At 38.3% G+C, this 13642-nt stretch overlaps 1 protein-coding gene across 4 annotated transcripts in view; it reads left to right on the top strand.

Moving 5' to 3' along the window:
• MCTP2 (multiple C2 and transmembrane domain containing 2) overlaps positions 1-13642 on the top strand; it is a 104903-nt gene that overhangs the window by 36716 nt on the left and 54545 nt on the right. For all 4 annotated transcript variants that reach the window (XM_075713584.1, XM_075713583.1, XM_075713582.1 and 1 more), the window contains exons 10-13: positions 5036-5222; positions 6094-6187; positions 9843-9945; positions 12351-12453. In XM_075713584.1, coding sequence (XP_075569699.1) covers positions 5036-5222; positions 6094-6187; positions 9843-9945; positions 12351-12453 — 487 coding nt within the window. The remainder of the gene's footprint in view (positions 1-5035; positions 5223-6093; positions 6188-9842; positions 9946-12350; positions 12454-13642) is intronic.

Below are 13642 nucleotides of genomic sequence, written 5' to 3'. Positions count from 1 at the left end.
GATTGCAAGAATAGGTAAACGCCAAATGAATAATAACAACCCTTGTTTGTACAGTGTAGAAAGTTTTGACACTCAATAATATTTTATGAAGGGTTCAAGTGCAGTCTAATCTGGAAAAGGATTCTCTAGACAAAACAGCATTATGAGGTGCCATGTTTATTGTCTCCATGACTTCCAAGTTGAGTTTTGAGATTTCTGGATTTCACAACATCATTGTAAGGAAGATTCTTTAGTAAAATGTTTGTCGGTTATATTCAGTCACTACATACAGCAGTACAATCCAACTGCTCTCAAATAACTTGCATGGTTTTAAGGAAAAGGCAAAATTTGCTGGATCTTAATTAATAATTCTGTGGTCAATTTGTGGATAGAGTTAGAATTCATTATGCTCCCTCAGGGCCATGTAGGTTAAACTGCGTTGGTTAGACCCTTAAAAAAAAAAAAATATTTTTTAATATTTAAATGAAGTTGAGGAGATGCACAAGGTGGAGTCATGTCTGATAATCCAGACTGCTGAACTTTTGTGGAATAAAGACTTCTGTTAATTCCTTTAGACCCAGGAGTTCATGTAGGATGGATGCCTTAAGCCCCTGGAACATGGCTCTTCTCCCAGGCATAATTTGGTTTCAAGGTAAAATATTGTTCTTGAAATATGACCTGAAGCATCTGTGGAGACTATGGAACATGTAGAATAAGAAAGAAATGTGTTGGACCTCCAGTACTAAACACTAACACCTGGGGCCTTTGTCTGCTTCTGAATTAGTGAAGAAACATTCAGTGTGATTTCACGTCACCCTTCTTCTATCACAAAATGAACCCTCACCGTCAGTGCACATCGCAAGCTAAATTATTACATTCAGCCTACCTGCATTCTCCTCAGATTTTCAGCTGTATCCAGTTTCTCTTCCTCGCTTAAAATACTGCAGCATATGGTGGTTCAGCTGCCAGGGTCCAGCACTGAGGGGTGGCTGTGTTTTGGTGCTGGATGAAATAATCCCTCTATTTAGTCTGCACAGAACTGTTAGTAACATTTATTGAGTGCTTTTTGCGTCCTTTGGGATAAGAGGCATGCTATAAACAGGAGATGATGTTAATGTATATTAATAAACAAAGGTGTTAACGTGTGCAGAATTTGTCCAGGCAGAGTTAAATTGTTTATGTCAAGCTGTTAGAGAGTCTTTCTGCATTAAGGGGTATGTTTTGAAAAAGAGATGCTGCAAAATGTTGGGCTTTTTTTTTTTTCTTCACATATTTACCTGAAGAAAGAGGTTTTACAAAAGCTGCTAAACTTAAGACCATGAGCTATGAGACTGGATTGCATCCAATATCTTTATGATTAATGCCTCCAGGAAACAGTGTCTTTACAACAAGAAACAATCCTTATTTTAAAGGCCGTGCTGTTGGGATGGAGCAGTAACACCTACTATGGCTGCATCCAAACCTTTCATTTAAATTTCATCAAGCTATAGGAAGAATCAGACAACCAAAACTTATCTGTAGAGTAAGTCAGAATAAAACCTTATTAATTGTCTCCCTGACAGCCGTGGCATTTGAGATTCCTTTCCAAATAATAATCACAGATGCATCTTACTGTATACCATGATAATGACCGTCCTCTTGGTGAAGGGCTTTCAAGAATTCTGCAGGGGAAAAAATGGCAATGTTTTGTGCAGATTTTTTCATATGTATTTACCTATATTTAAGGATACTTACTCATCATAATTTGATGAACTGTGGATTGAGTAAAAATTGAGAAAAAAAACCAAACAAAACAATTCCATAATTACTGGTAAGAGGCTAAGCCCAGCACTTTTTAGTGAAATTTTAACATTTGATTCTCTGACAAAGTTAAATAAATAGTTTAACCCCAAATTTACTGTGTAGTGTTCTCAAGTAATATTTCTCTGCAAAATGAATAAAAAATGGGGAAAAAAAAAGTTTGGCAGCTAAAGATGAGGGCTGTAAGTCAAAAGAACAGTCTTAAATGAAAAACTAAAGCTGTGGTGTAATCCTCTACGGGACTAGAGGTCAATATAGAGGTGTAGACCTAACTATTGATCAGGAGGAGGAAGGAAAGCATTTAATTAATTGTGGTTAAAAAAAAAAAAAAGTGATACACTTGCGTGCACAATGCACTCTTAACTTACAGAACTGTATCCCCTATAGGTCATGGATATAGCCATGTGTGGAAAGATTATACCTGAATTTAATACATAACGCAGCAAAAGGTGACAACAAGCAGAGCTATCCTATTCTGAGATAGGATTACTATGTTGAGAATTTAACTCAGGAGATCATTTGCATCACCTGAAATACAAATAATCTGAGAGTTTTGCCTTTTGCATTCAGATCAGGCAACTTTTGAGCAAACAGTGGATTGCCTCCATTAGTTTTACACTGTGCCCATCGCCGTAGTCTCTTACCACTTTCCTGTGAAATAATTATCTGTAATAAGGTCTTGCAGATAGAAAGCTGAGAAAGAAGGAAAGGCAAGCGTTTCTGTTTCAGGAGGATGAGGGAAGTAGTTTAGAAATCATTAGACTCGTTTTAATAGCGTAGAAGTGTTTGTGTGGAAACTGCTGAATTTATATAGTAAATTGAATGTCTAATTGTTTTACCAAGCTGCATTCTTTGCAGTCTGATCAATTATGTTGTATAACCTAAATGAAACAGATTGTCTTTTTTTTCTTAAGCCTTTTGCCGTTTGCAAGTGTAAATGTGGATTTTCTTTTCAGTTCCTCAAAAGAAAATAGAGGCATACCATCACCTTGAGTGAACACAGATGTTTTAAGGAAGTTAGTTTGCACGGAAATCAGACATGATTTGAGGAAGAAATGCTTATACTCCACCTCCTGCTGTTTTCCCCTCCACATGTGCATCCCTCCTACCCCCACACCCTTATACTGGATCTTTTCTTTGACCTTTGGCTAATCAAATTCTTTTAATAAGAGAAACAATTCCAATTTGCCAAAACAAGCTAAAATTATATTTAACTTTGCCTTTGAGATATGAGAGATTTCTGAGGTCATCTATTGGTCAGAGATGCACCATTGTCTCAATGAGTTGTCTCTTACATTGTGGAAAGTTCTTAACATAAAAAAGCAAATGCATCTTTTCCCAGTTGTGGACTGTGTTGGAGTGGGTGGTGTATGAAGTGCTGATGTGGGAGATGTGGCCTGTATTGCCAGCTGGCCAGCTGGATGACCCTGAGTTTTCCCCTCTCCTTGCTTCAGTTTCTTCATCTGTAAAAACAACAACAACAACAACAAAAAACCCCGAGAAAATGATACATTCCCCCTTTTGCACTGATACCTAAAGTATAAGTAAAACTGGTGCAGTCTGAGAAGCAACTGTGTTAATGCAGCCAAGGTGATGTTGACCTCCAGTGTGGAAGTGATAAGGTCTTTTTCTCAAATGCTTGCCTTTTTTGTGGTTGTTTTGTTTTCCTTTCTGCTGTATCTTCTCTTGTCATATCTTTCTGAAGAGTCTGGGCATAGCAATGAACTTTAAATGCAACCTCTCACACTTGGAAATTGTGTTGAGAAGCAGCCTACGTGCCAAACGGCATTGGTACTCTTCCTGGTTTATTTTCTTTCTCTTTCAAAGCACTTGAAAGCAGTTAATAAGAGTAAACTTGCAACCTGTTGTATGTTCAGTGCGGTGAATAACGAAGAGCACACTTAAGGCCAAGTCATCCCCATTGATTCCGGTCAGAAGAAGCTTACACAAAGAGCTGTGTTTTAATAGTCGGAGCTACTGGATGACTTGCAAACTCATCAGAGCAATGACTTTTACTTCATAACATAGTTTGTTGGGTTTTCAGGCTGAAATGTTTTGGGATTTTTTTTTTTTTCACCCCCCTTAGCATTTGCAGAAAATAGGCTGTTAAGAAGCGGAAAGCATGCAATTTATAGCAGATGGGTATAAACCGCTCCAGCTCTACTACTGGAATGGGATCAATCAGGAACACTACATGCACCATTTACCCAGAAGAAACCCACCTGGGGGAACCCTGTGGAATTTTAGCCTATTAAGACAACACCTTAACAAGTTTAGTTTAAATAAAAACTTGTCGGCAGGCATTAAGCGGAGCGAAAGCTCTCGCTTTCCATCATCCGCTCACCGTCCCTTTGAGAAATGTGACTCCCCTTGCACTGTGGCAACAAAGCTTCTCCTTCCTCAGGTTTTTTTTTTTCCTTTTTCATCTGTAACTTTTGTTCAGCCAGTTCTTAAAAGCCAAACTCCACGGAGGTTCAAAAAAGTTCCACTCCATTTGCTGGACTTCTAAATAGAAGGCATTTAGCTGAGCCAAGTGATTAGGCTTTCTGTTGCATTTAACCGCTCCCTTCACGTATAACTGGCTGTCTAGTGATCTCTCTCTGCTTTACCCCATACTCATCTTTTATTATTGTCTCTTTATGAATGTTTCTCTTTTTTCTCCTTATTTTTAGTTTTTGGGGAAGTATCAGGTTAATGATACATATTATGTGCAGGGGTTGGGGGGGGGACTTTTAAGACAGTCCTTCCCTTTGGGAAATATAACAGTACGCTGAAAATGTAGCTCTAGTAAGGCTTGTAAAAGAGATTGGGGCATACAGTATAATGTAGCATAAAATGGAGTATGTGACTTTAAAGAAACTAATCTATTTTAGGCTAATGTTTTAAATTTTGCATTTGCCCCTTTTCTTTTCCCCCAGGTGAAATAAAATTGTGTTTCAAATCCATCACAAAGCACTAGGGGATTTTAGAGGGGAAGTGAGGCAGGCCAGAGTTAAGTTTTCCTACTGTACTTGCAGCCCAAACCTTTTACCTCTGCTTACCAGTAGGTGAACCAGAAAGCAAAACTGACAGTAAGTGCATAGAAACCGGCTAATTGGTTTCCCGTGTTTAGTTTTGAGATGCTTCTTTTGCATTCTTTCCATCCTGAACAAGCAATAAGTTTTGGTGCCTGCTTGCTACTGAAATCAATATAAATGTTGCTTTATTTCCCCCCCCAGCTCCTTTTTCTCATTAACCCTTGGCAATGTCGTTCTAGGTGCCAAGTTGACATTGCTGCCCTGCCAACGAAACAGACCAATTGCTTAGAGCTGCCTCTGGAAAAACATCCGGGGTCCCTGCTAATGTTGATTGCTGTTGCCCCGTGTACCGGAGTGTCTATCTCTGATCTGTGTGTCTGCCCTTTGGGAGACCCCAGTGAAAGGCAACAGATTTCACAGCGCTATGTGAGTTTGCATTTTTTTTTTCTCTTCTAGTTATGAAAGTAGTCAAAATTGCAGGAAAAAAAAATATTGTCCAGTCATAATAACATGTCTCCTACCAGAGAAAACTATTACACAGAATAGTTATTATGTTTAGAATGACAAGGAGATTGGCAGGGCAGATAGACCCAAGCAATTTGGCTGCTTGTATTTGTTGAGTTTTAAACTAATACTTTTCTTTGCAAACTTGAATTGTATTAAGAGATTATCATGGGGAATGAGACACACTGAATACCACGGAGAGACCATAGTATACGTAGTTTTCTTTCCTCCTTTGGGGAGTATATGTTCTGGACTTTCAACTGTTGGAAGATAAAGACGTATGATGGCTTCCACACCTCAATCCTCAAAAGCTGGTCAAGGAGGAGTAAATGTGTATCTCTCTAAAATGTGGTGCAAGACAGACACGAGGAATTTGAGCAAGTCAAAGTTACTTTTGAGGACAGGTTCCTCACTCCTGATTGAGTGTGCTGCCTTCCTGACCTATGCTGCTTCTCCAGGTCTACCTATGTCCCATTTTCTGTTTCAATTGGCAAATGATACCTGCATCAACACGCAGGGCTTATTTCAGTCTCCACCATAAAATTAACGTGTAACTTAGTGTAAATGGACAATTTCCTTAGGAGTGGGTAGCGTGTGAAGTTGTGAACCTCAGGGTCACGATGCAGTGAGACTGGGACAGTGGAGATGTATTTATGGGTATATCAGCTACTGAACTGAAACACCGCAGAAATGTAGCAATGGATATAAAAATGTAAGTCATTTAGTAGTTAAATATTTTCTGTTTCGTACTGCATTACAAACAAAATATATCTTTATGCTTTCCTCCTTGCAGTGTATCAAGAATTCCTTTCGAGACATAAAGGACATTGGCTTCTTACAAGTCAAAGTTTTAAAGGCGGTGGACCTGTTGGCAGCAGATTTTGCAGGTATTTATTTTCTATTTTCCAGCATATGATGCTATAATGTATTGTGAGTGCTACTTAGACTTTGTGCAGTACTGCCAGTTGATCAAGGAAAAGTAAATCTCATCATTTCTCCAGTGGTGAAACTTGCCTCAGTGAACTGAGATACCAACTGGGTTTGACTCCCAAAAGTATGTGGGAAGGTCCCATAAATGAAGATCTGATTTGCCCTTTAGATCTGAGCAGCGTGACCAATAACTTAGCACTTAGCATGGTGTGCTGTTGCATTTTCCAGCAAGAATATGTAAAATAAGAGTTGATATAAAGTGCTGGTGCCTGCAAAGCAGCCTCTCCATCTTTTATCAGGTGTGGGCTTGGGTGGTGCCGCAGGCTGTCACCCAAAAAAGAACGCTTGCCAGTGATGGGGAAATGAGTGTGATGGTTTCTCTTACAGCTCGTTTGAGGCTTTGATTTGGAATGATCTTTTTGGCACTCTTACTCCAAGAAAAGGATGGATTTTCTACTGAGCTGTGCCTCAGATTTTGCTTGGTCATGACAGCAATGGGCGCTAACACCTTTTAAAAATACAACTTTATATTGTTTCTCCAGGGAAGGTCTACGGAATTGATACTTCTCTGTAGTGACTGCCTGGATATTATTATTTTTATTATCATCTTCTCCAGAATTCTGGAGGCCTTTTAATTCTCCTCTGTATCTTGCAGCAGCTCATAATTCACAGACACAGCATTGTGTGTTGTATAATTGCTGACATAGTCATTTCTTTAAGATAACTTGTTGATAAACGCAGGAAAGATACTAAGGAGAAAAAAACCTTGCCCCATTCTCTGGTATTCGTGCAGACATTGTAACATATGAAAACGTTGCTCCTAAAATAAGGACCAAAGGAGAAAGCCCAAATTAATCAAGATATTATTTCAGTTTCAATTCACTGCTTAACCCTACAGTGGGAAAAAAAGGTTGCTGCAGGCAGCAGTACTTAAAAACCTGAAGAACTTAATTTGAAAACAAAAAACCTGCCAATAACAAAAGGTAGCTTGTACAGAAATGCATTTCTAAATTGACATAATGTATGCATCTATATGGAATTAGTAGTGTAACTGCACTTTACTAACAAATTTAATAAGAAGTGTACCACAGCAAAGCAGAACCTTTGGCAAACAGAAAGGCTAGGGCTATCTAGAAATACGTGAGGTTTCAGTATAGACAGTGTCCAGGGAAAGAGCTGAGCCTGGAAGGTTATTTACCCTTTGGAAAACTTCACTGATGCTAATGCAGTTGCATCAGTGATGGATTTGGCTCCCTTTCCCTCAATACTTAAACAGGAGCATGTAGGTGGATAATGAACATTGGAAGAGACACGCAGGTTCTTGATTCTGCAATTCAAAGACTTTTCATACAGAGTATGTGACACACATTCCTTGTGCATAGCACAGAATGAAATTCTGCTTAAGTAAAAGGTTACTCAGTCTGTCATTATATTCAAAATAACCCAGGCTTTGAGCCTGATTCATGAAGCAAATGACAAATTGTTTTTCAATGGCAGTGCTGAAAATATCCTAGTATTATGCTGTAATAGACCCACCAAATTGCAAAAGGATGCAGCCATTTTAGGTAAAAATAGCATAATTTCTGATCGTGAAATGAGAGACATAAAGATTAATTATCTGTTCTGAGCCATTCATAAATGATTAGTGCAGCAATTATGGGCTTCCATAATAGAGCCCTCCTAGAGCAGTGCCATATTTCCTGCATTGCCAGGGAGACTGCTGAGATTTATTGTTATTGATAAAAGTAAATTCAAAGTCCAGCTAAAAATCTGATAAAGGGATAATTGCAGAGACACTAAGAGGTACAAAGATTTCCAAGGGTTAATAGAGGAGCAGTACGAGCAGGTATCGTTCCCTCCCTGTCCTGTCCCATAGCAGTCACGAGTCTTGGGTGGGTGAACTTCTGCAGACGAGTTGTCTGATGACAAGTGCAATGCCACCTCATACCTTATTCGCATAGTAAAGCTTGGATTTTGGTGCAATTGAGATTTCTGTTGTCAGTTGATTATATGTTGGCATTATAGATTTTAATTTCAAGTTTTTAGTCTTCTATAATAAGAAAACAACATAGTATCTGCTTTGGTTTTGAACAGTGTTTTGAAAAATCCATATTTTACAATTTGACGTAAATTTTAGGCTAGTTTCCACACAGATATATCAAATATGTGGAAGCTCTTCAGCCACAGCTAGCCCAGTTTGAGCCTTCCATACTTTTATATTCCTAGATAATCGTTTTGTTGACGTGAAAATGACTTTTTCTGCTTTGTTGGATGTTTTCTGTGTACGCATGAGAGTTCTTCTCAAACACCGCATTTGCTCACTGACCAAAAAATAGCATTCAGAATACCAAATTATACAGTGGGATTGTTTTTGGCATATACCAGTTTGCATTCCAAGCAGTTTCTCTGAAAGGCTACATGCATTTTCCACACTTGTCAGGGAATGGGCACATAAGCTGAAAAAGAGAAGACAAATAGATTCCAGTAATACACATGGTCTTTAAACTTTACCAATATTGACTAGTTAATACCCATTGTTTACATACTGAAAAGATTTCTGTTTAGTTTATAAACTTCTCAGAGTAAGAACATTAAGAGCTCTGCATTAATAATACCAAAAATAAGGATTAAGAAAAAGACAGCTTTTGCTTAAATATCTTTTTTTGTCCACTATCTAAATCCCTGCATTGCTGACATATTTCGTTGCCTACATAAAAGTTAGGCTGGAGTGTCTGTGGCTGAGTTATACACGAACACTGAAGATGAGATTAATTCAGATATTGAGCCAGACATGCTGATAAAGGGTACTCTGTTCACGATGGAAACTGCTGAGCTGCAATAAGCTATGAAAGCTACAAATTCATGTAATGTGAGTTATCAAAAAAAAAACCCAAAACATTAGCAAACATGTCTTTGCCATAATAGCTTCCACTTTGACATCCTTCTTTTGAGAGGAGTTTGGGAATTTTTTTGTTTTGGGGGTTTGTTTGCTTTAAGTACGATACCTGGTTCACATGTGGATTCTCCAGTTGATGTTGGGTTTTGTTTAAACTGCGGTGCTGTATAGGGTCTTCATAGCTTCAAGGACTTGCTCACGTGGAACTGATTGAAGAAATGCTACTGATACAAACACAGTGCTGTGCTTCTCTTCTTGGGGTGCAGGTACTGTAATCAACTGAAGAAGACCACAAACTCTAAACAGAGGATAAAATAGCAAGCTGTAACTGCAGCACTAGCACTTACCTGGGTCAGAATGATGGTACTGCTTTCATAATGTTGTCTGAATAATTGTCAATATGAGCAGATTTTGCGTGCTATAAAGACTTAGAGATGATTCACTATTAAGTCTCAGATTTCAGGTATTAGAGTGAAGCCACCTGAATGAGTTGTAAGGTAAGTGTTAGAGTTTCTAGAACTGAGGATGCATCAGAGATATTGTTTATTTAACAACAGAATGAGGCAATTTGCAGTTGTCTTAATGATCTTATTTTTATTTGGCCAGTCATTTCCTCAGCCCTACTGCAAAGAAAGACTGTGCATGGTAAATACAATAACTAACTAGTCCACCTCATATTTTTTTCTTTTTTTTCCCCCCATCTGATCTTTCCCTAGGTAAAAGTGATCCTTTCTGCGTATTAGAGCTGGGAAACGACAGTCTTCAAACGCACACTGTTTACAAGAACCTCAATCCAGAGTGGAACAAAGTTTTCACATTGTAAGTGGATTGCTTTTGAAAAAATGCTGTAACACCAAACAGTTAGCAGCTTAACTATAAAAGCTATCGACTTGGGGAAAATACAAATGTCAAGTTTAACATATGTCATTTTGTCATAGCCAGAGAGGATGTTGGAGAAATAGCAAATATAACTCAATTAAAGCCTCTTGCCTTTTACTAGTTCTTGCATGGAGTTTATTAATAGAAGTCATTAAAAGAAAAATTACTGTGATATTTATAGGAAGAATCATGACTAGACATAATGGAGTCATAGCTGGATCCAAGAGATAATATAACAGAAAGTAGAGACCAGATATTCACGCCTACATTTTCCATAATTTAAAATAAAGTATGTTTCATTGAACCATGGTAGAATCCTTGTTTAATTTGTAAGTAAGCAGAAAATTAGAGCTCATGTTGTTCCTAGTATATCTTCTGAATTTAAACTAGTCAAACATAGCTCACCCCAAATTAGAAGCTTCAATTTTTATGGAAATCAAAGTATTCCTTTTTTTTGTGACTTTATTAATAACAAAAGTGATAATTTAGGTATTGCTTTTAGGCAGCACAATCTTTAATCTTGCTTTATGCTGACAAAGTTTTTTGTGAATAACTGAGTGAGATAAATGTCTCCAAGACTGTAGCAGTCTGTGGCAAGGAAGGCAACTGCAAGGGCTGGCAATGGAGCATTTATGACATTTGTACCCGTCCACTGGCAGAACGGTTTGAGAATGATGGACTTCTTGCAAAAGCAACATTCATAAATACTGGGCTGGATGCAAACACAATAAAAACTATCTGATGTCTTTGATAGAAGTACCTTGCCGGATTTCTGTGTAATTCATGGCTGCAGCTGAATGCATGTCTCTTGGAGTCCTTTCTCTTACTTTGTCTGTTCTCAAGAAACTTCCATTCATCACTGTTTATTCTGAGATTGTGCCAGCAGATGAGTCTTGTCAGATGTTCAGCCAACAAAATAGATCTAATAAGAATCCAAAATTATTTCATTTAGAAAGAAAGTTTGTGTCTATACTTCCTGTGGGTCTCAGAAATATCAGCTGTGGACTATCTCTAACTTTCTTATTGCTGTTGCATGGCTAGTCCAAGCATGAAATCTGCAGAACCAGTCAGGCTCTCACATCTCTCCTTAGATTTTTGGCCATTTTTAAAAATTTCAATTAAGCTCCTTAAAAGCTATTGATGATTTAGATTTATTTTAGAGCAGAGTGGATTGTTTTGAGTGCATGAATCCATTTCAGCTGGAGCATTCAATACCACCAGAGAGTCCTTCCCATCATATTCAGATTTTCTGCAACACACTTATCTGGTGTGTCACTGTGGGGTTTTAATATTTTATATCACTGGTAGCTATATCTTATGGAAAATTATAATGGTTTGGAGAGGAACATAGAAGTATGGTTGCCAAGGTGGCAGGTTTCAATGTATTTTAAAGCCACAATGTCTTGAAAACAGTGCATTTCATGGTTGTTTGGCTGCCACTAGGTCACATCACAGAACGTGCTACGGCTGCTAGCTGGAGAGGCAACCAGGTGGCTTTTAGGTTCACACTCTGCTCCATGAGGAGCAACTCCACTGTGTTGCAGGCAGAGGTTCTGGGAGCAGGACTGCTCTGAAACAACCTCCTTTGGGGCAAAACAGCTGCACTCAGTTAAATAACAAATACACACTGTACCATGTACATCTTTCTTTAACTCCAGCACATGGAAAAAGGAAAAGAGGAGACAATTAATGCAACTCCTAAGTCGTCTCCAGTTACCCATGCTTTTGCAGGCACACAGACATAACTGTTCTCAAATGAGACCCTGATTTATTAATGATCTGATAAATATTCAAGACTGAGTGCCAGCTGCCACATCAGTAGAACATTTGCATGGAATGGAACAAAAATATTGTACATTTGGCCTTTAATTAGGGTTGTTCTTTTTTTTTTTTTTAAGTAATTGGCTTGTTAGTACCTTAAAAGGGAGCTAATTGTTCAATAATTGTCCAAGTCAAATGAAGTTACATAAGTTTTGTTTCCTGGATTATTTCTTTAGTGTCCTGAAGCCTGGTTTTGAATTCAGCCCTTGACCTCTCCCAGTCATCAGCTTTCTGTGTTGGAGAGCCGAGTTCTACACTGTTAGCATCAACATTGATACACAAAAAATGTCACCGTCTGGTAGTTACTTTCTTCACCTAGTTATGGGACTGAAACATGAGGGGAAAGCTTGGGGAATACCCATCATTTGATTCATTTTTGGGGGGAATTTAATTAAATGCTAGTTTTATACTCCAAGGTAATGCAAACTTAATTAGTAAAACAGTATTCTCAGATCTTTGTGGAGGAGTCTGTGTGCATGTGTATTGAATATTATTTTTTTATGTGTCTGCACTTTTCGTTGCAGCCCTATTAAAGACATTCATGATGTTCTGGAAGTGACAGTGTTTGATGAAGATGGAGATAAACCCCCTGATTTTCTTGGAAAAGTTGCCATCCCTTTGCTGTCCGTAAGTTAAATTTGCCACGTATATCATTCAAACATTGATGGTTTTGCTGGGAACGAGTTGCATTTCTTTTCCCCATAGCACAAAGCAACACAGATTTAGAGATAAACAGGTTTTGTGATCTATATATGCCTTAGTTGGCAGTGTTTATAGTTCTCCTTAGTGTAACGAGCATTGCCAACCCATTTTAGTACAAATTTGGTTGATTGGAAAGAAAATTGCAGAAGTGTCTGTACTTCATCAGGACTATACGCCATGTAGGTCTGAAAACATAATTGAGTTGTTCTGTATGTTTCCACATCATCTTCTGAAGGTAACATTTTAAGCATGTCTTTGTTCTGTCTTCTTTTTACTCCAAGAAAGTAATTGCACATCACAGTAGGATTGACTAGAGATAGCTGTTGTTATTGGCACAGCTGAATAAAATTACCTAAAAGGGGTGTTTTCTACTCCATAATGCTTTTAAAGACTGGTGGCTTTTGTTCTGTAAACAAATATGTGAAGAGTGAGCGTGACCATGGGAGTATAAAATCAAAACTGGAAACAAAGTGAGCTCAGGGGAAAGTGGTTGCTCTGGAGATTAAGGAGAGTTGAAGCTTTTTCAGAAATGGCCAAAAAAGGCCAAGCTAAAGAGAAGGGAACATAAAGGGGTCATTAAAAGACATTAATAGAGAAATGAGGGAAAAGCAGCTTTGTGTTTGGTAAGACTGATTTAATTTTGGAACAACGGTGGTGGTAACGGAGCCAGTAAACCAGATGAAGAGGATGTAAACAGCTCCATGTGTATATGCAGTATCACAGAAGATTCTGGTAACATTTGCAGTAACTTTGCAGAAGAGCTTTCTAGGCTGTGGCTTTTATTAAATCAATTAGTAGATGAGGCTTGAAACATTATGGGACTCTTGTACTCATATCAGTCAAGTCGTGTAAACACTTTTGACTGTAAGCATGGGTCTTTCCTTGAGTCTTGAGGCACTGATGTTTTGCAGTAGGTTCCCTATGCAGAGGAGAGGGTGTGACAGGTATTTGTGCAGTGAGTAGCGCATTGAGCCCTGTACAAACATTCATGCTTGCAATATATAACATGATTCAAGGGATACATGAAGTAGTGAGATGCTTTTGGTAATGCACAGTGTGATGCTGTGGGTAATAGCACTCTCGAATAGGCAGACGGTGGATCTGATTGAAATTA

The sequence above is a fragment of the Pelecanus crispus genome, chromosome 7 (genome assembly GCF_030463565.1).
Source record: "Pelecanus crispus isolate bPelCri1 chromosome 7, bPelCri1.pri, whole genome shotgun sequence".
Lineage (NCBI taxonomy): Eukaryota > Metazoa > Chordata > Aves > Pelecaniformes > Pelecanidae > Pelecanus > Pelecanus crispus.
Note: the sequence above shows the minus strand (reverse complement) of the source record. Positions and strands in the feature narration are given on the sequence as shown.